The 21,304-nt window shown below is 43.4% G+C and overlaps 1 protein-coding gene across 2 annotated transcripts in view; it reads left to right on the top strand.

Moving 5' to 3' along the window:
• Positions 1 to 3,556: 3,556 nt before the first annotated feature.
• pcdh17 (protocadherin 17) overlaps positions 3,557 to 21,304 on the top strand; it is a 66,048-nt gene continuing 48,300 nt past the window's right edge. For both annotated transcript variants that reach the window (XM_030082049.1, XM_030082042.1), the window contains exons 1-2: positions 3,557 to 4,194; positions 4,996 to 7,856. In XM_030082049.1, the coding sequence (XP_029937909.1) occupies positions 5,358 to 7,856 (2,499 nt within the window). In that variant the 5' untranslated portion in view covers positions 3,557 to 4,194; positions 4,996 to 5,357. The remainder of the gene's footprint in view (positions 4,195 to 4,995; positions 7,857 to 21,304) is intronic.

The following is a 21,304-nucleotide window of genomic DNA, read 5'->3' as shown; positions in this document are numbered from 1 at the left end:
ACAAAAAGCAATCTTCCAGTCGCTGCATGCTGTGAGACGCATTGCATGCATCTACCTCTTGCATTTCATTGAAGCTTCAGTGCAGAGGCACGTGGTGAGTCTTCTCTAAGCAATTTGAATCTGAAAAGCCAAGGCCGGCCAAAGTGAAGCTTATTTTTTATAAAATCTCTTTATTGGTTTATGTGTACAAGCAGATCAACATATAAGCATCTTACTGACACAAGTAAACAAAGGCTGGCGCTTTGGTTACCCTACAGCCCTGCCAACCAGTGATGAAGCTTATGGTGAGGCAGGACCTGTAAGAAGGTGAGCACTGATGAGGAAAAGCAGTGTACAGTCCTGTAGATACTGTCAAACAAGCGCACACACAAATACACCCAAAAAAAAAAAAAAAAAAACACAACCAGGTTGATTTTGACTCAGCTAAGTACATCATGTCCATTGACCTCAGTGAGAGAATGCACTCTTTACTTGCACGCTATGCACGGATAAATAAAAAACCTAGCCACAGAGACAGGTAGACTGAGAGACACGCATACCTTGCAGACACACACTCACTCACTCACACACAACTACACAGAGTGCATGTTGAAAAGAAACTGTTGACCTTCGGGAGTAAACCATTGTTTTCTTGAGTCTGGATGTAACTGCTGAGCCAGGTCATGGATTTAAGGCTCACTGGCTTCCCAGCTGCTCCTGTTGTAAAGACAGCAACTAGGAAGGGTTTCCTGCATAGTGAACATACACTCTATAGAAAAATCCCTGTTGCTCCAATGACAAAGCTCTACCACCCTCATCAGTGCATACCTCTCAGTCGGTTCCAGGCTGACCCTGGAGCTAAAGGCATGGCAAACAAAAGATGAGAATCTCCTTGAATATTGCCTCATTGTTGCCGTATAGCTCTAGCTCTCAGACTATGGAACGGGTCAAACAAAGTATAGTCGAACAATGTAGGAACTATGCAGGAACCATAGCAACTGAAAGTGGCCCATAAGGTGGTTCCCTCAATTTTCCTCCACCACATATAGGAACAACATGCATGTGTTTGGCAATCATGGTAAATAGGTGTCAGTTGTTGAAAGCGGTTGTAGTAATCCTTTGCCATGCGCAAAAGTCAGCTCTGGCCGTGTTCCTGATGGCTCAGACAGAGATAATAGAGAAAAACACACATGAAAAGGACACTAAGACTCCACAAAGTTCTTCTTCATGGCTTAAATTCCTTTATGGCAGAAGAGTGGAGCACATTTTTCATCGCTCGGGGGAAGAAGGAGCAAAATCAGAGAGTGCAAGAAGAGGGAGTAAGAGAAAGTTCAAAAACGGGTTAAACAGTGGAGGCAGGGAAGAGGCCCTCTCTCACTTATTACCACCTGAAGAAAGACCATTGCCATTAGATTGAAATTTAATTTACGAAATAGTGTTTTAATGCAGCTGTTCACCAGCAACTCGTTCCAAATACGCTTTCTGTCAGTGCATTTCCTGAGGGCCATTTAATTGGGCTAATGAAGAAAGCTGCTAATGGCTGGGTTTATCTCTCGCAGCACTGGTGACATTTCATCAAGGCAGGTGATTTTCCAGGCATTGTTTAAGCTCAGTGTGTAGCATGCCCATCATCGTGGGAGGTGAGCTAGTGTGATCTTTGGCAAAATTATCAAAGCATGTGATGGAAATAATGTGGACTTGAGGAAATGGATAATTCAACTTTATTCAAGAGCAAATTAAATTATTTTTCTTATTACTTCCACACATTACCAAATTCCTAAAATGACCTTATTTAAAATATTAGGCTCCTTGCTCATCAGCAATCAGTCCAGTTTTCAGTAATTCTTTGAACACACACACACACACACACACACACACACACACACACACACACGCACACATAAAGGGAACATAATCTATGCATCATGACATCTAAGTAAACACAGAGGGACACCAACAACACACACACACACAACACACACACTGTATGCTGATGTAGACAGCGATGTGACATTTACCTTCATCAGTTATAAACGTCTTGACATTAATAGATCAAACCTGCTGGTTAATAATGAGCTTTGGATGCCATCTGACTAACGAATGTTCCTGACACCCCTGTCACTCCCTCCTGTCAGACAGAAAGGTCAGTAGGAAAGTCAAGGAAGCTGAGACCTGAGCTCATACATGGATCGACTACAAGATTACACTGAACAAAGCTGACTTATGTTAAAATATTCATACCAGATGAAGGCTGTTGTTTTGCTCTGCCACTTCCCTGCAAAGCTACGATCAAGTAACTATCATACAAGTCAACAGTGGGATGGAAAGTTGGTGTTAGTGCTGACCTGTCCAGGGTGTTTCCCTGCCTTCCGCCCACTGTATGCTGGATTAGACCCTGAGCCGCCCCTGATCCTGGACAGGAAGCAGAATGAGGAAACTGTTGTTGTTATGAATGTCATTATAAATAGCAAGAGTGGTCAGCTCAATGGTAGTTCAAAAAAGGAGAAGAAAGACAGTAAGAAAGAAAAGAAAAGAAAAATTTTGCATAGTTCAATTTTTAGTATCATTTTGAAGGACACTTAAAGGGAAACTATTTTGCACCCCGCTGATTTTTCAAACATACAGAATCATTATGAGGACTATATTAATGCATGATGACCTTTTTGTGTGCTATAAACTTCTGCATTAGCTGTTCTCTGTAATTTAATTTATCTGCTGATTAATCCTTTTTAATTACACACACAATCACCATGTCAAAGAAAATTACTGCTGCTCCCAGTCAAGATGAAAGCGAGATGTGGTATAATAATGCAATAGCCAAGATAATCAAGACAGTGGTTTTCTTTAACTGTTAAAACCTTGAATATAGGTTCAAAGCACAAGCCTGAAGGTAAATATCAACCCTAATTCACTGTTTGTGGACTATGATGTTACACAACACAAATAGAGAATTAAAGAGTAAATCCAGTGATGTAATGGTAGTTATAGCAATGACCTCCATTCAGTCATCATCATAGGGAAAATAACCATGATTGGCCTATATACAAAATCTTAAAATATGATAATAATATTGAACAGACTTCTTTTCCTCTACAATAAACTCTCTCTTCATGTAAGGTGCATTAGACCGAGTGTAAGGTACATTAGAATCACCCAAATAAAAAGCTGAGTAACTTATTTATGGTGGATTTTCATTGTGCAACCCCTCTGAAACCAAGGTGTCAAACACAGTTAATACGGAAAAAAACGATTTTTCTAACGGACTGTATTTTATTCATACTGAAGCAGTTGAACGGACATGTCCAACGACATCGGTCTCCTCGAGCCTCTTGGCAACGGCGTCCAACGCACGTTTTCGCTTTATTCTAAACAACAATGAAGTGTGATATTTGAAAAACAGATGCACCACCGGTGAACCACGGGGCCCACCAATCATTTGTAGTCTGCACCTAAAGCGGCTTTTGAATCCCTCCTTCTTTCCCCACCTCTTCAAATTCATTGGTTGGCAGAAGAGCAGCGACAATGTTTAATGCACCATGCGGTGTCCGGAGTTCAGTCAGTGAGAGGAAGCGCTGTATGAGGTGAAGGCTGTCCAACGTGCGTAAAATACCAAAATAGGGCTGTGTTTTATATTCACGAAAATATCCCCTTTTTCCCTGACACCTATAAAGAGACCCAGGGCGGCATGCGGCATTGTTGTTGACCACCTTTTTCTGCTCCTGTGGCTCTGTGGACTTTTACGGGGGACGGCGGACAAGGACAAAATGCCGCTGCTGGAATCAGTCGCCCGGCGCTGTTTCGGCTGGGATAAAAAGCACTGACCACATCTCTGATATCCTCTCTGGATCTACGTTATTTCTCATCTGGATTTTTTTTTTCTTTCTTTCTTTTACTCCTCCACATCGTATATCTCAAAACACTTCCCCCCTGAAGAACGGTGACTCACTGCAGACACAAGGCGAGCCGCTGCATTCCAATCAGACAGCGGAGAGGACTTGAGCTCATTGACATTACAGTCATACTTTTCTGGAGCACTTTTTTTCCCTACTGCGCTGCACTGTAGCCTGCGTGTGCATCAGAGGCGGGTGGCTTTTTTCTACACAGAGAAAAGGGATACGGATGGTGCTGAAGTGGAGGGGGGAAACTCACTGAACCCCGGTGGAACTGTCTCTTTTCATCTTTACAACATTTTGGACTACTATAGCATTTGTTGTGGTAAGTTTATGCCTTGTCTTTTTTTTTTTCTTTAGGTCTTTTTATTTGCGTAATGCTCCACATGGAGCCTCCTTTGTTGCTCGTTTTTTTTAAAGGATAGGTAGCCTATTTCACCTCCGTCCCCCTATGCATGAGGATGCAACAGCTTCTCCCAGTGACTGTTATATCTTGCAGAGCGAGGATGAGAGGGAGACGTGGAGAGCAGCAGCAGCACAGAGAATTAAACGGCTGTGCTGAGATGCTGGCAGCTCATTTCTGAATTTTTATAGGGCTCATTTTAAATATCCGGATTATGCGGATTTGTTAATGCGTGTAAGAGGCTCATTTTATACACACTTATTCAAATAGCCGCCACAATAGGCCATCTTCAGTTGTACGCCTGCAATGTTAACACATTATTAAAGTTACCCTATTACAGTTTTCCAATCAGCATTCTCGTAATATGTGAATGGGCTGGTATTGTGTTTGGGTCAGGTCGCGCATTGCACAACAGAGATAGATTTAAAAAGAAGAAGAAAAAATGCACACTGGATCTTGTGTTCATCATAATACATTTGGTTAAATGTCCTACAAGAGGAATCGTTATTGTCCTCTGTATCTGAGCTGCGCCGAGTTGCTTCCCAAGGTTAACTAATTGACAAGCTTCCCCCATAATTGTGGAGATAAATTACGCATGAGCCGCGTTTCATTTTGGCTCAGCGGTGGATCTGATTTCTTAATGGCAAAATGGCAAGTATAGCTCAGCCTGTTTTTTTATTTGACTGACTAATCGACACATTTTTTTTCTTTTTTTTTTCTTAGGTATTATGAGTGAATACTTGAAATGACTATTCTGTTTGGTGGAGACCGGATTGCGATTATGGCTCAGATGGGTCTGGGCGCTCAGCTGAATATAAATTAGGTGTTCAGCTCCACAGATTGCTGGAAGAGAGAGCGAGAGAGAGAGAGAGAGAGAGAGAGAGACAGAGAGAAGGGGGGAATCGAGCGACACAGAAGGCACAAAAAAAGACAATCCACGAAGACTATTTCTAAGGCCTCACATGATGAGCAGAACTGTTTGTTTGATCATGAATAAAAGAAATACCAAATTTGGTCGGCGCATCAACAGGTCGGAGGAAGCATAAACAAATCACAGATTATAAACATTCTAACGGAACGGGGGGATGTATCTTTCTATTTTCTTTTTCCTTCTCTTATGGGCTCAAGCCCTGACGTTGAAAAACTTGAATTACTCTGTCCCGGAGGAACAAGGTCCGGGGACAGTTATTGGGAACATTGCCAAAGATGCCAGACTCGGACTCGAACAGTCGGGGCAGGGAGGACAGGGTAAGAAAGCCAACTTTCGGGTGCTGGAGAACTCTGCCCCGCATCTCATCGACGTGGACCCTCAGAGCGGACTGCTGTACACTAAGCAGCGCATCGACAGGGAAACACTGTGTCGGAGGAACCCAAAGTGCCAGCTCTCCATGGAGGTGTTTGCCAACGACAAGGAGATCTGCATGATCAAAATAGATATTCAGGACATCAATGACAACTCACCCACTTTCCCCTCCGATCAGATTGATATTGACATCTCTGAGAACGCAGCGCCGGGGACGCGCTTTCCCCTGACCAGCGCGCACGACCCGGATGCAGGGGAAAACGGTCTGAAAACCTATCAGATAACGCGAGATGACTACAATCTGTTTTCTTTGGAGGTAAAATCCCGCGGGGACGGGACTAAGTTCCCAGAGTTAGTTATCCAGCGACCGCTAGACCGAGAGGAGCGCAGCCATCACACCCTTATTCTGTCAGCCACTGACGGTGGGGAATATCCTAGGTCAGGGACTATGCAGATTAATGTTAAAGTTATTGATTCCAATGACAACAGCCCTGTTTTTGATCAGCCCTCCTATGTTGTGGAAATCCCAGAAAATTCACCCCCTGGCAAAGTTCTGATCGATTTAAATGCCACTGATCCTGATGAAGGCAATAATGGGCAGGTGGTGTATTCTTTTAGTGGTTATGCCCCGGAGAGGATTCGGGAGCTCTTCTCCATAGATTCCAGAACTGGGGTCATAAAGATTCAGGGGGAAATTGACTATGAGGAAAGCCCAGTTATTGAGATTGACGTCCAGGCAAAGGATTTAGGTCCTAATCCAATACCCGGCCATTGTAAAGTCACTGTTAAAGTGCTTGACAGGAACGATAACTGGCCATCTATAGGTTTTGTGTCTGTGAGACAAGGGGCCATCAGCGAGGCTGCACCCCCAGGCACTGTCATTGCTCTTGTTCGTGTCACAGACAAGGACTCAGGCAGGAATGGGCAGCTTCAGTGCAGAGTGCTGGGTAATGTCCCTTTTAAACTAGAGGAGAACTATGATAATTTCTACACAGTGGTGACAGACAGGCCCTTGGACAGAGAAGTACAGGATGAGTACAATGTCACAATTGTGGCTAAGGACAACGGCATCCCGCCTCTCAACTCCACAAAGTCTTTCACTGTGAAGATTCTGGATGAAAATGACAACGTTCCTCGCTTTACCAAGTCTGTTTACCTCCTTCAGATCCCTGAGAACAACATCCCTGGGGAGTACCTGGGTTCGGTTCTGGCCCATGACCCTGATTTAGGCCAGAACGGCACAGTGTACTACAGCATAATCAACTCCAATGTCAGTGGAGGTGACGTCAACACCTATGTTAATGTGAATGCTGCTAATGGCGCCATTTATGCGGTGAGATCCTTCAACTATGAGCAGATCAAATATTTTGACTTCAAGGTCCTCGCTAAAGATGCAGGCTCCCCTCACCTGGAAAGCAACACCACAGTACGCATCAGTGTCCTGGATGTAAACGACAACATCCCCGTCATCGTTCTGCCCCTGCTCCAGAACGACACAGCTGAGATCCATGTGCCGCGTAATGTTGGCGTTGGCTACATTGTCACCACCGTGAGGGCGGTGGATAACGATTATGGCGAGAGTGGGAGACTCACCTATGAAATCTCAGATGGCAATGAAGAGCACCTTTTTGAGATTGACCCAGTGACAGGGGAGGTGCGAACAGCCCACCCGTTCTGGGAGGATGTGAGCCCCATTGTGGAGCTGATCATCCGGGTAATGGACCACGGCAAGCCAACACTCACCGCTGCTGCCAGGCTCATTATCAAGGCCTACAATGGACCTCTGCCTGGTGGAGAACCACGTATCAATGAGGAGAGCCGCAACTGGGACATGTCCCTGCCTCTCATTGTTACTCTCAGCATCATCTCCGTCATGCTTCTGGCTGCTATGGTGACCATAGCGATCAAGTGCAAGCGGGAAAACAAGGAGATTCGTACATATAACTGTCGCATTGCAGAGTACTCGCATCCACAGCTGGGGAAAGGCAAGAAGAAGAAGATTAACAAGAACGACATCATGCTGGTGCAGAGCGAGGTGGAAGAGCGAGATGCCATGAATGTGATGAATGTGGTAAGCAGCCCCTCAATGGCCACCTCACCCATGTACTTTGACTACCAGACACGCTTGCCACTCAGCTCACCAAGGTCAGAGGTCATGTACCTCAAGCCCACTGCCAGTAACCTCAGCGTGCCCCAAGGCCACGTGGGATGCCACACCAGCTTCACAGGCCCAGTCACCAGCACTACAGACACACCTACTAACCGCATGTCTATCATACAGGTAAGACAAACTACACTCTTCTGCTTGACTGTTTAAATATGCAGCCTTTTCCACATCGTAGACCTCAAAAACAAACATAGAAAAATGCTCATTTCCCGAATCAAATTTTGCCTCTTTTTTTTGTATAATGATAAAAAAAGCAAGAGGAAGCTCAAGAGAGGCAGAGGTGCACAGAGAGAGAGATGAAGGAGGAGGAGGAGCTGAGTATGAGAAGGGTTAAACAGTCATTCCTCGGCTCTCATAGAGCAGAGCCAGTAACAGCAACAAAAAACAGTTATCTCTGAAACCTGAGAAGACGTATGATGTCACACAACTGGCACCAGACATTTTAAATCAGTTTTCATTCAGACTCTCTTTTTAACCATAGAATTACTGTCAGTTCATTCCTGTTGTAGAAAGAGATCCGTGTGTGTGACTGAGTTATAAACAGGCATATTTGAAACAGTGGGGAGGTCCCGTCTTGGCAACAGAACGTAAACTGCTGGCTGCTCCCAAAGAGGTGATATATTATCTTCTCATGTCGTGTTTCAATAATTAGGTCTTGTGGTTAAAAATATACTCAGCTATGCTAAATCTAATGAAAGAGCTCAATCAGTAAAGAACATCAAGTGTTTTCTTCATGTTGCATATTTTCCCTCTCAGACCTTTTTAGTATTCCATGGATTTATGCAGTCCTTGGTAGTTAATGAATTGCAAATCTCCATAAACAGAGCCATGTTGGCCTTGCTAATTATTAAGATTGAAGTTAACACCCATTACTATTTTGTTGCAAAAGATGCTTCCTTTGCGTTTTCCTGTGAGGAGCAGCACACTGATCAGATCTGTATTTAATTTGTTTTGTCATGACAGATTTCCCCAATTATAGCTGTAAAAGTCCAAAAGATATATATTGTAATTAATGTGCTACAGTGATATCTGTATCTGTATATCTGTAAGCATTAATAGTAGCAGCGGCATCATTGAATCATTGATAAAATGATTTCCGGGGTTACCCCTGTTGAGTTTAATTCTTGGAGATTAAGAGATTGCACTTGTTTTCATGGCTACTTGGTAAGTTTTTGCGGAGAGGACTAGGGCGTATAAGCCTGTAACGTGACAACTTCTGTGTCTCTTTGGCCTTAAGCCCATTTAAAGTCTGTCGTGTCAGATTAGGATTAAGGCCTACCTAAGACACAGTGTACACCGCTCGGGATGCAATATTTGGGATAATCGGAAGCTGAAGCAATCTGAGCCCTTGTTCCGTGTTGCCAGTTATTCACAAATAATATTATTAGGTTCTTAATGAAACATAATGTGATAAAATAACATGTTCATGGCTAGTAATGTTGTTATTACGCACTATTTACATCAAAATCTTATTTGGTCAAACAAGGGTCTATCTTTGTTTCTAGACACATTTTGATGGACTGTCTTCGCTTTTCTATTAAGCTCTCTGCTATGTTTTCCATCCTGCTATTTACTCTGGACGTGGATGTGAGGATGACTGTGATCAGATGTGACGTGTTCCCACCAGGGAGGAAGGCCACTGTCTGTTGTTCCCACTCTCAGTCTCAGCCCTGCTTCTATTATGAGCCAGCTGCATAGGGCAAGGGTCAGTACAAAGACCGTTAAGGCTTCCTAATCAGAGGGACAGAATAATTGCTAGTCCATTCTTCAGGCTGTCTCTGCCTTAATGTAGCGATGATGAATTAGGCTGTATGAGGCTGTTGTACACCCATTTTGTGCACTTCCTTTTTTGTCTCTTCTTCCGGATTGAAGGAAAAACAAGGAGGAGCAGTAACAACACATTCCTTAGTGACTTGTTGTTTACAGAGGGTCCCCCCCGATGCATCAGGCGTGCAGGGTGCTCTGTTGTATTATTCAACAGAAACCTGTGTAGAGGGAGATGGCCCGGGGCATCAGGTTTCTTCTAAAGATGTGCAGAAACATATCCCTTTCCTGCTCTCTCCCTGCTTCTTTCCACCCTCTCTGCTCTCTTCACGTGGACAGTAAGTAACCTGAGTCAGAGTAGAGTGGCTATGGGAAAAATGTCAGGAAACAAAGACAGAATTCCCCTTCCATCGATCCCAAGGCCTCTCAGCCTATCTGTCACTACAGTTGCCAGGGGAGGAGAGGCTAAATAGGAAAAATAAATAAAGAGATAGATAAAGCGTGAGAGCATATCGCCTCCTCAGTCAGCTTCACAAGGGCACCTTAGTGCTGCTGTCTTCATCTGCACCTAGTAGGGATACAGTAGCAGCCTGCAACTCCCAGTCTCTCTCTACACTGCTGCTGGCCCCTAATGATGTTTTATAGTGGTGCATTGGTAGACAGGCTGGGCTCGGTCTCTAGCTAGGAGACGGGAATAATAGGAACGTATCAGCAGAGCTCTGCTGGCCTTATCATTGTCACCACTGTGCCAGTGCCAGGCCCAGTGGAGAGCTTCATTTCATTTGTAAAGAGAATTCCTGGGGTAAGGAGATGGATGATACGTAATGATGCCTAATTCCGCTTAAGGCGTTGAAGGGTATTACTTACTGTGGAATCAAGGTTAAAACCAATCCGCTGCAGAATTCCTCAATGCTCAGGAAGAAGGGATTTCAGTAATTCGCTCCAAAGAGTGAGCCCGGGCCAACCCTGTCTTGAATACGTTTGAGGATTTGGTCCCGCATTATGTTTGGCTTCAGCAGCTGTGCCGGGCCGTGGCCCACTGACTGCTTCATAAGATCCTCTTTTTGCTATCATGAGAGAGAAGCTGCCTCGCCCTCACAATACACACTTCACTGTTACCAAACACTGTATGGCTTCTGTGTCATGACTTTTAAATGGCTCCTGAATTATCATATTGATTTGTTTTGATAAGAGTGCTGTAATTTGATTAGGTGCAAAACTCTAATTAAACAGAATCCCATCTCCGTGGGAGACCATCCATGTTAATATGGTGCAGGTGGTACAGAGGCAAGGGAAAGGCAGAAAGGCTATAAAAGCTGCCTATAGGTGGCGACAGTTTGCCTTGTGTAGGGTGGCATACAGAGGAGGGTGTCAAGGAGAAATGGGGTTTTAGTCTCTCTGCTGACTTGACATTGTCAGGGCAAGAACTCCCTTACTGCTCTAGTGAAAAACAAATGTCAGAGATAAGTACATGAACTGAACACATGGAATATATATTATTTTTTTCCTTGAATTGCCTGCCAGAGACTGTGTCCCTATATTCTATGAATGATAATGAATCACTGAATTGACTCAAAGGACCTTTGAACCTATGTTATGTAGAATGCTTTCACACTGCATGTAAATTACAGTAGACACGCAGAGGTTATATGTAGCACTTGTTAGATGGAAATGCAGGCATTCACATCACTGTTCTCACGTTGACTGGCAGCCAACAATCCACTGACTAGATTCAAACACGGCTGGAAAAAAGCACATAAGATGTGCGATTGAAACTATTTAATTGTTGTATTTGCAATATATAAGATGTATTTTTCATTCTTTTGAGCTGTTTAGCTTGATCACATGCATGACAACAGTGTAACTTGAGCAGATGTTGGAAATGGATGCTTCCAGGAATGGTCTCACTCTGCATAATTTGGGGGTGGGGTGGTGGTGGGGGGTGGGGTGCTCTTTATGTGTGTGTGTGTGTGTGTGTGTGTGTGTGTGAGTGTGTGTGTGAGTGTCTATGAAGTCATTGTGTATTCCAGGCATGTGATTTAAGCCTTTAGCTGGCAGTTTCCGTGACAGAGCCCCTCTCTTCTATGAGCGTGACAATCTTGCATTTGTCCAACCCTTGAAACACCCTTTCTTCAGCACACACATATACACACACAGACACACACATACACATGCACACATGCAGACGCACACTTATCTGGGCCGGGGTTGTTTTTAAGGATCCTGACGAAACGACTTATCAGAGCCTCTGCTCTGTATTGTATTGAAATTGCTCCCACACTTCAGTGGCCTTTGAGGCAATGAATAGAAAAGCGCTCTTTATTTAATTTCTTTCCCTCTCCCTTCATCTTTAGATAACTCCACTGCTCTGTATCTCTCTATGCAGTGAGTTGGTAAACCTGTATGTGCTGAAGCCTGCCTGCAGACAGGGCTGAGCAGCAAAGGAACTCAGTGCACAAACACTCATTTATAGAAATGAGAGACAGTTCAAGAAGGCATGTGTAATTTGTGTACTCTGTCCCCCAGTTGAGCTCTTCTGGGCCACTAGGCCAGATTTGTTTTATTTTAGCTTACCAGTACATTAAAAATACTTTATCGGCTAGCCTTGGGGTGTATCTTTGTATTTTCTCAAATAAACCTGCCGCTGCTGTACATAACACTACACGCTGAAATTCTGAATTATTAATAGGCAGTTTTATTTTTCTTCATCTCCCCTAAGCTCATATGATAGATGCTACTGAAAGGGATGTGCAGACAGAGCTCAGAACGTTGCTCTCGGGGCCAGAAGTGAATTATGTTATCTCTATGTAGCCAAACAGAAATTTTGTCATTCAATGTTTCATTTATAGCTATTATTGTCTTTTTTTTTTTTTCTTTTTTTTTTGGCTATGGTGTTTGCACTGGTGTTTGTCTCTCTGTCAGCACAGATGCGCCAGTGCATCTTGAAGCCGCGGCAGCAGTGTAGTGCCGAGCACTACACAGCAGTTATATTTGCTTCCCCTTCCATTAATAAATCATATTGTTTAACAAATCAGAGGCAAGTGGAAGATGTCACGATAAACATCAGAGATCTTCTGCGACATATGTGTGAACATGGGAGGGAGGGCAGAACTCAGTGTAAGTGGGGAGCAGAAGCCACTAAACTCCCTGATATCAAGTAAGCAGAATATGAACATTCATAATTCCGTTTTGCATAATCAACTCTTCATGTTTTTCCAGCGACTCTTTCTCATTTGCCCTCTTTGCTAGTACAGAATCATCTGTCTAACAGACTTTGCAGTGCGTTATAAGAAAGAGAATTTACAAATGACCTGAGTGGAGATGAAAAAGCAGGACAGAGAACTCAGTGCAATTCCATGAAGATTTATGCAATTAATAGTCCATTTGCAAATACATAATACGAGAACACTGAAAGTTTGTAGGAAATTGGAGGCAGCAGCGGAAGTGAATGTTTTATTTATTACAAGTTCTCAAAATCCAAGTAACCCTGATGAATAATTGAATATAAAGCATGTAGGCCTCTGACTATCCCCACCACCAGACAGACTTCTTCCTGTAACACTTAACAGAATACTGGAGGGTCAAACTGTACGGAGGGACGACTGGACAGATAGATAGATAGATGTCTAAATGTCCATCAATGAATGAAGTGTTTTAACACATAAATACTTTAATTCTCTCTTGTGCTGTCCTCTGGGATCAAATACACATGAATGTGTTTCATTATATATCATGTATATTCTTAACTTGTTCATCCCTAAATCAAATCAAATCAAATCTGATGGACAGACATACATACATACATTCTGTAGATGCAGATAAATACATTGATACATAGTGTAAAGTGATCAGTTGTCTGTTCATTCATTCATACAGTCATTCATTTGTTTTTGTTTTTTTTTAAGTGGAGAAGAATATTAAAATTAAAATAGAAAAAAAAAACAGAAAAAAGAAAAAGGAAAATACATTCCTCATCATTGTTCAGCCGTGGAAATAGTTTCCACTGATGTGCATACAGGGTTTCCCCCAGGATTTTTTGAAACTGTGGTGCTGAGGTGGACGAACCCCCCCCCCCCCCCCCCCCCCCCCCCCCGGAACCATAATGTCCCCACCGGGAGGGGGGGGGGGGGCAAGCAAGCCAACAGGACCAAATGTGTTAGCATGTAACAGAAACACATTTATTTACATTGCTACATATTGCAAGACTGTATTATTGGCAGTGTGCAGCCTGGCTGAGAGCACTTCATCTTTCTTTTTTTTTTTTTTTTTTTTTTTTTTAAAAAGAGCTCTAAGGCTCTATTGTAGTTCAACTCAGCCAGAGGTGGCCCATTGATGCTGAGAAAAACCAAACCCGGGTGGGGCTTGGGGTTTACTTGGTGCTGACTGGATTTACTCTCGGCGCGATGTAGTGTCAACAGAAAGCAAACAGCCGGGCACTAGGCGTCCCCTAGCAACACGACCAACACTACCAAGCTAACGCTAACGTGCTAGCTAACGCTAACAACACACTTTTTAGCCGGCATTTTTAGGGACGCTAACGTTAGCTTTAGCGGACGTTAGCTAACGCTAACAACAGGCTTTTTTAACAACACGCATTTTGATGCCCCGGTCATGGTCGCGCAACCGCCCGGTAACTTTACAGGAACGTCCTCTCACTCGGCCTCTCAGTGGAGTCATGGCAGGTGAGAGGGCCGAGCCAGAGGACGTTCCTGTAGCAGCTCCTGCCCCCCAAATACTACCAGGAACACTGCAGAAGCCCCAGCCACAAGCCATCCACAATCCGAAAAAGCGCGCAGCAGTAGGACAAAGCAGGGGGGTGATAACTCCGGTGCGTTTTCAAAATAAAATTAATTGCGGCGTAGTGTAACATGTCGTGATATTTAATGTATCATTTAAAACTCTGATCATAGTAAGTATATGTGCGCAAATATATGCTATGTGTGTATGTAGGGTCGTTTTCACAGGTCATTCATACAATATACTTTAAATTGTGTTAACACCCGAAAAAAAAAAAAAAAAAATCATCATTCCCAAGCCGTGGCGGCTTTTATTTAGCCGTGGCGGTGCGCCACGATCAATTACATGTAGCGGAAACCCTGGCATACATATACATATTTAATTATTTGAACAGACCTCCCATCCTATTAATACTGGGCAGTAAATTAATTCAGCTCTTGCGAGTTTGGAGGAAGAGAGACAGGATATGAGACCACAAGTTGACTTGTGAGATGGCCAGATTGGCCCTGAATGTTAAACTAATTGACTTGGTCAACAAGGGGACAGCCCCTGGAGATGACATGGGCACTGTGTGGATTCTCAGCATGCAGTCACTTTTGCATTTTAATGTGTGTCTGTGTGTGTGTGTGTGTGTGTGTGTGTGTGTGTGTGTGTGTGTGTGTGTGTGCGCGCGTGTGTGAGAGAGAGAGACAGACAGACAGACAGACAGAAGGATGGTTCATCGTTGATTGTCTTAAGCCCTGTGTTCCTGATTGACTGATACCAGATCTGCAGAATATGTCGTGCTGTTTAGGCAGAGGCGCTGTTGTTTTGCTGGGTTTACATTCCACCGACACACTGGCATCTAAAGTGTCATAGAACCAAGACCCAATCTTACTGAGTTATTATTTTGGCTGGATTTTTCCATTACATTATTACAAGGTTACTGAGAGCATGACTGCTTTTGCTTACATTGTGAAACATTTTGTCTGTTGCGACTGTTCCTGGTTGACAGTGTGTCTTGTTTCCCTGACCCCGCTGATACTGAGTTCTGCACTGCTGAAAATACACGCCCACACCTCAGATGGATATGTGGATCCTGCACTTGACAAGCCCATTATTGTTGTGCATTTTCTTCTCTAAAATGCATTTATTTAACAAATCAAGTTTATTGTTGTCAAAGTAAGATGATCTGTGGTAATCTACGTCTAATGCACCGAGAAAGCAACTCTATGTCTTTGAGTATGCCTCCGATGGATGTTGAACTGTTGACCTTGAAGTGCTGGCACTATGCTCAAACAGCTCTGGCACACAGGGGCCAAGCTAGCATCAACAGAGGGCACAAAAACAGAACAAAATATAACCTTCCAGAGAGCGGCGGGATCCAGCTAAGATTCAGCTCCCATGTGTGTGTATGTGTGTCTATGTGTGCACGCTCGTACGCATGCACGTGTGCTACCACCAGCTGGGCTCTGAAGCACAAGCCTCGCTTTTCCTTTAGTTTTGAATGAGGTTTCCCGTGGGGTCCAAATGCACCCTGAGGGCTCTCAGATGCCCCCTGGGGTCCTCGGCTTTAACGCTTTGAGCAGCAGTGCTCTTGAGCCCGAGCTTTAGATTAGGTGTAGATGGGGCTGACCTGATAGTAATGTGTGCAGAGATGCACAGCGCACAGAAGGCTACCATAGGTGTACACGGCGTGGCGATGTATTCTTTGAACTGCCAGCAGCTGGGTCTCCTTGCTGTAAATCAAACACTTTCAAAGTCAAACAAAGTGGAACTAGCTCTGCTGTGCCTTGGCGCCAGTCCAGCCTGAGAGAGCTTTTATTTCTGCCACATCCTCCTTCACTGTGCCCCCTAGGCATGTGCTGTAGAGACAACACGGAGCTAAAAGAATGAGTTATGTGAATCCCCTCTCACCTTCTCCCTCATTAGTATGAGAGAAATGATTTCTGTCTGTGCTTGTCTCTGGCTCACTCTTTCTTTCACCGTCTCTTTGTCTTCTACAATATAACACAACTTCAGCCTCATCATTTATAATATAAATAATGAGGCTGAAATGGTGGTATATTCTCGTATGTATCAATATGTACATTTTATATAGAGATTGAGAAATATACCATGAGCACCATTTCATTTGGTCCCGTCTCGCTTAACCACTTTAGGAATAAGGTTTGGTCTCCCACACAAAATGACCCCAACGCCAGGCATCATCTAGCTCTGGAATAATAATTTCACTTTTGAGGAATGTGTTTGTGCTCAGTGTAACCCACCAGCATACATTTGCCTGTGTGTGTGTGTGTGTGTGTGTGTGTGTGCGCACTTCTGTGTCTGAGAAGACCTGTCGCTGTTTAATAGGAGAGATCCCACTGCCTCTTGTTTCCCCCGTATATTTCTAGCGCAGTTTGAAATCTGACTCCCGTATCTCAAGCCCTGTGTGTGTCTGAGGGGAATTGACAGGCACTGTGTTTTGCACTGGCTGTTATCTGTTTGTGGCAACAGAGGAGAATGAGTCGGCACTCTCAGACGATGTTTCCTAAACAAAAGGCTCCCTAAGTGGTGGGCACACATGATTTGTCGTCAAATCGTTTGACTGTGTCTGCTCTTCAGGGTAGTAGTGGTGATGCCGAGTGCTAATGCGTATTTGGCTTGTCTAGTCTTTTTTTTCCCATTGTACCACACAGTTTTGCTCAATAGGCCCCTGACAGGGTTTATGTCTTAGGAAGAGAGAGAGAGAGAGAAATCTTATTGGGGTCTTAAACATTCAGATCAATTGCTGGTCCTCTCCACTTCTTATTGATCTGAGCTGTGTTTGGCACAGAAATATTTTATCATCTATGCCTCAAAGCGTTGTTTGGTTAAAGAACAGTCGCTCTCTTTCTTTCTCTCTTCCCGTCTCTCTCTCTCTCTCTCTCTTCCTTTTCTGATTCCCTCTCTTTCTCCCTGCTCTTGTCATCTCAGATAAGCGTAGCAATTGCTCATGTTACTGACGAGCCAAGCCAAATTCATGATGATGAGATTATCTTGTCACCAGTGCAGAGTGTATACGTCTGCTGTATCGATCCACACGCAATCTTAATAAATGAAGTACCACGATGGAGGCGTCTGCTCAATGATAACTCTGAACAATTCTTGCTATTTATACACGCTCGACACTGTTGACATGATGAATGGAAGTCAAATATTCTGCTCTGCTCCTCTCCCCTCCTCTCCTCTTCTCTCCCCTCCTCTCCTCTTCTCTTCTCTCCTCTCATTTCCAGATTGATGGGGTGAAACAGACCCCCCTCACTTTGAGGTCATGTTGACATGTTGATGTATCCCCAGGTTGAGAGACATTGGTGCTGCTGTGGGAGGAACCAATCAGATGGGCTGCAGGGGAGAGGAAGGGGGAGGGGCAGGGATAAGCAAAGGACAACAGAGAGAGAGAAAGAGAGAGAGAGAAAATTGTGCCTGTGCATCTTTAAACGACTGAGGTTTGAAGGGGAGTTTATCATCTCTGCATTTGAAGGGAAGGTCAGCGGGGTTTAGAGCCTGAGATTATGTGCGATTGTTTCTTCTGCAGGCTAGCTGATTAATGCTAAAGCTGGCCTGACAGATTCTTAATGCACCATGGACACACTTAAAAGAGTTTGAAAGGAGCGGGCTGTCCGCCGCTTTGACAACGCAGCATTACCCCAAAGCCTTTTTCTGTCAGTTTCTTACTCAGGTGTATGAACACTTGCCCTCCCGTTTTCCTGTCCATCCCGTGCCCTCCCTTTCCTCTGCAAAAATACCTCATCGCCACTGACCCGATACACGCAGATAGGTCACCTTGAGCTGAAGCCGGATGTAGTCCATCTGCTGCGTGTTTGTGTGTGTGTGTGTGTGTGTGTGTGTGTGTGTGTGTGTGTGTGAGGAAAGGGAGAGGGAGAGAGAGAGAGAGAACAGGTGTGTGCAGATATGAGTGTATGTGCATGTATTGATATTGAGCATATGTGTATGTGTGTGTGTGTGTGTGTGTGTGTGTGCATGTTTGGGCTTGAGTGTGTATGTCTGTGTCTAGCCTCTTTTCTGGGCATTTGGGAAATATCTGAAATCCTTTCATCCATGGAACTGAGCCGGCTCTAACAGTTCAGATGGAATAATTTTGTTCTTTTATGTTTTTGTTTATGAGTCTCTCTCTCTCTCTCTCGCTCTCTCTCTCTCTCTCTCTCTCTCTCTCTCTTTCGTTAATCCTACAATCTAGAGCACTTTCTGTGGTGATGTTCTTATTCCAACACTAAATTATGAATTGTTTGCCTGACTAGTCAATTTTGATACAAATGCTAGATAAGAGGGCTAAATAATATCAGTCTGAAAGCGTAGCAAACACTTGCGCATTTAGCAGACTGGAAACAAGTTGACTTTCAAGCGTTTTTTCTTTAAAATGCAAGGCTACAAACACTTTGATTTCTAAAGAACATAAAGTGGAATGTGGGCTCACTATAAATGGACAGACATGCTCACTCAGATGCTTCTGCTGCTTCAACCAGTGAAGGGCACAGGGACTCACTGTCAATTTGAAATTCTTCTCAAACGAGTGGATTTTTTTGTTCTGAAATTCTTTGGGCAAATTATTATGTTTGCATTTCTAATTATTTCGTTAATCTTCCTAAAGAGGATAAACTTAGTAGATGGAGCAGATGAATGTGCTTTTCATTCAGCATCATACTTTGTAATAAATGCTTCATTTACTGGAAGTAAATCACAAACTGCTGCCCCATGTGCACACAGTCAGTAATAGATCATCTAAAGACTGTTGTTGACTGAGCACAGAATGCACCAAACTAGCAGAATAACCTATGATTCACTCTTCAAAAGAAAAAAGCTCTCTAAAAATACTGGCTGGACATGCAGGTTGTGTCAGATAGGAGGACACACTTGCAGTCTTTTAGATTTCTCCTATATAAATCCATTTAAAAAAGAGAAAGAAATCTAAAACGTATTACGTATTAGTTTGAAGAGCAATGTATCTTTACATCTTCCAAATGTATTTTATAGGCCAAGTTCAAAAGATATATATTATCATCAATATTTGTTATGTTATCATGCCAGCTAACTTCATAGTATGTGTCAACTTTTAAAGTTAAAAAATAATAATAATAATAATAATGACATTTGCATTTAATTGTCTCAGCGGGCTTCTTTATCAGTGGCAGTGTGTGGGCTTGTGTGTCTGTTTGAGTCTGCAGTAACACACATAGCTGTTGGGTGTAAATCTTGTTTAACCCAGTTTTGGTGAATTTCATGTTTGAACTTCAATTGAAGGATTACATGATCTTCTGTGGGATTTTGTGACCTCTTGGGCTTATGAAACATTTTTAATCCGTACTGGACAACCTCTAAGACGCATGGCGAACAATCTGAAAACAAGGCTCTTTTTTCTTAGTTCCTGAAAAGTTGTCATTTACAAGGTTTTCACCCCGACAGCAGTGATATGGATGTTTATACGGTATGTGTATGATCAGACGTATTACCTCTGCAACAGTTTTGTTTTTTACATGAGCTGGCTTTGGATTAATTAGGGTGAAGAGAGGTCAGTGCTGACTCAAGACTGTGGCTAACGGCAGAGTTGTTGCAGCACTGACTTCATGATTAGTAGCGGAACCACCCGGACACTGCACGCCTTTCTGTCCTTTTTACTGCCTTGCTGTCCCTTTGAGGTGTATACAAATTAATTATTATGCATTATTTATTGTCAGGTGTATGTCGCCGGACTCTTTTGGAGCCTGTTGGTGTTTTTAATGACATGCATGATATAATTTTACATTTTGTTTATTTCCTTGTCTCTCTATCATTTGCTCTTCCTCTTCCTGCTTCCCCACCTTTTGTACTTGGTTTTCCATTTCTCTACTTTCAATATTTTTACTTAATGTGACGTAGAAATGGGTGACAAGAGTTGGGAAAAACAAGAGTGCTTTAGTAAGGTGTTTGGCCACCACGAGCCACCAGAACAGCTTCAGTGCTCCTTGGCAGAAATTCAACAAGTCTAGAACTTTCCTGGAGTGGTGGATCACCATCCCTCCAAAAAACCAAAAAAACAAAAAAAAACCTCCCTCATTTGATGTTCTGATGATAATGATGATGATGACGATGGTGGAGAGCGCTGTCCAACGCGTCGGTCCAAAATCTCCCATGGGTGTTCAACTGTGTTGAGATGTGTTGACAGTGAAGGCCACACTATATGATTTACATTACTTTCATCTTCATCTTGGAAGGCCTTCTCCCATCAGGATAGAAATGTTTGATCATAAGATAAAGGTGATCGCTCGGAATAACTTTGTATTGATTTGTGGTGAGCCTTCCCTCTAAGGGGACAAGTGGAAAATGCCCCCCACAGTTTAACAGAGCCAGTCAACCCAGGGGGGAGGCGTAGGTGCCCAGCATTCAGGCCGGTAGTGTTCTCTTGGTGGACGTCACACATGCACTCACCCACTTGTCCACAAAATGGTGACTCATCTGATCACATCACTCACATTCACTTTCACATGTCTCTGTGGACCGGTGCCACTGAACTCTCAAATGTGCATTTGTCTTTGTAATGAGAGGTTTATGCACTGCGATCCTAGTATAATATCTCTCTGCATGTATCTTTTGGAATAATGGAGCTCCCTCCCTCCAGTAGAGTTCAGACACTCTCTGCCAAGGAGCACCAGAACTGCTCTGGTGGCACAACACTCTATGTTGTTTGTTTACTTTAATTTGGCACCTGTTTGTACGTTGTATGAAAGTTGTGGTGATGATGGAGTTTTTGGTGCCAGTCATCCCCCTATGATTGTTTAGTTTCCATCAAAGCCTGTACAATCTATGGGCATTGTTTTATTGCATCAGTGTACTGAGCTGTTTTCTGTCTTCATTTGGTTTAAATCCAAAAAGGGCCCAAATCAGTGAGTTCCTGCCAACAAGCTTCATCTCGACTTCACCTCAAATCTCTTCTTGTCAGTGAAACGATGATAGGTTGAATGAATGTATTCACTGCACTGCCTGTGCCATCAGTTGAATTGGCATCAGAAGTGTTGAAAGCTTTGGTTTAGTCAAACCGTATGAAATCTTTATTGATATTAGCT

This window comes from Myripristis murdjan, chromosome 3 (genome assembly GCF_902150065.1).
Source record: "Myripristis murdjan chromosome 3, fMyrMur1.1, whole genome shotgun sequence".
Lineage (NCBI taxonomy): Eukaryota > Metazoa > Chordata > Actinopteri > Holocentriformes > Holocentridae > Myripristis > Myripristis murdjan.
Note: the sequence above shows the minus strand (reverse complement) of the source record. Positions and strands in the feature narration are given on the sequence as shown.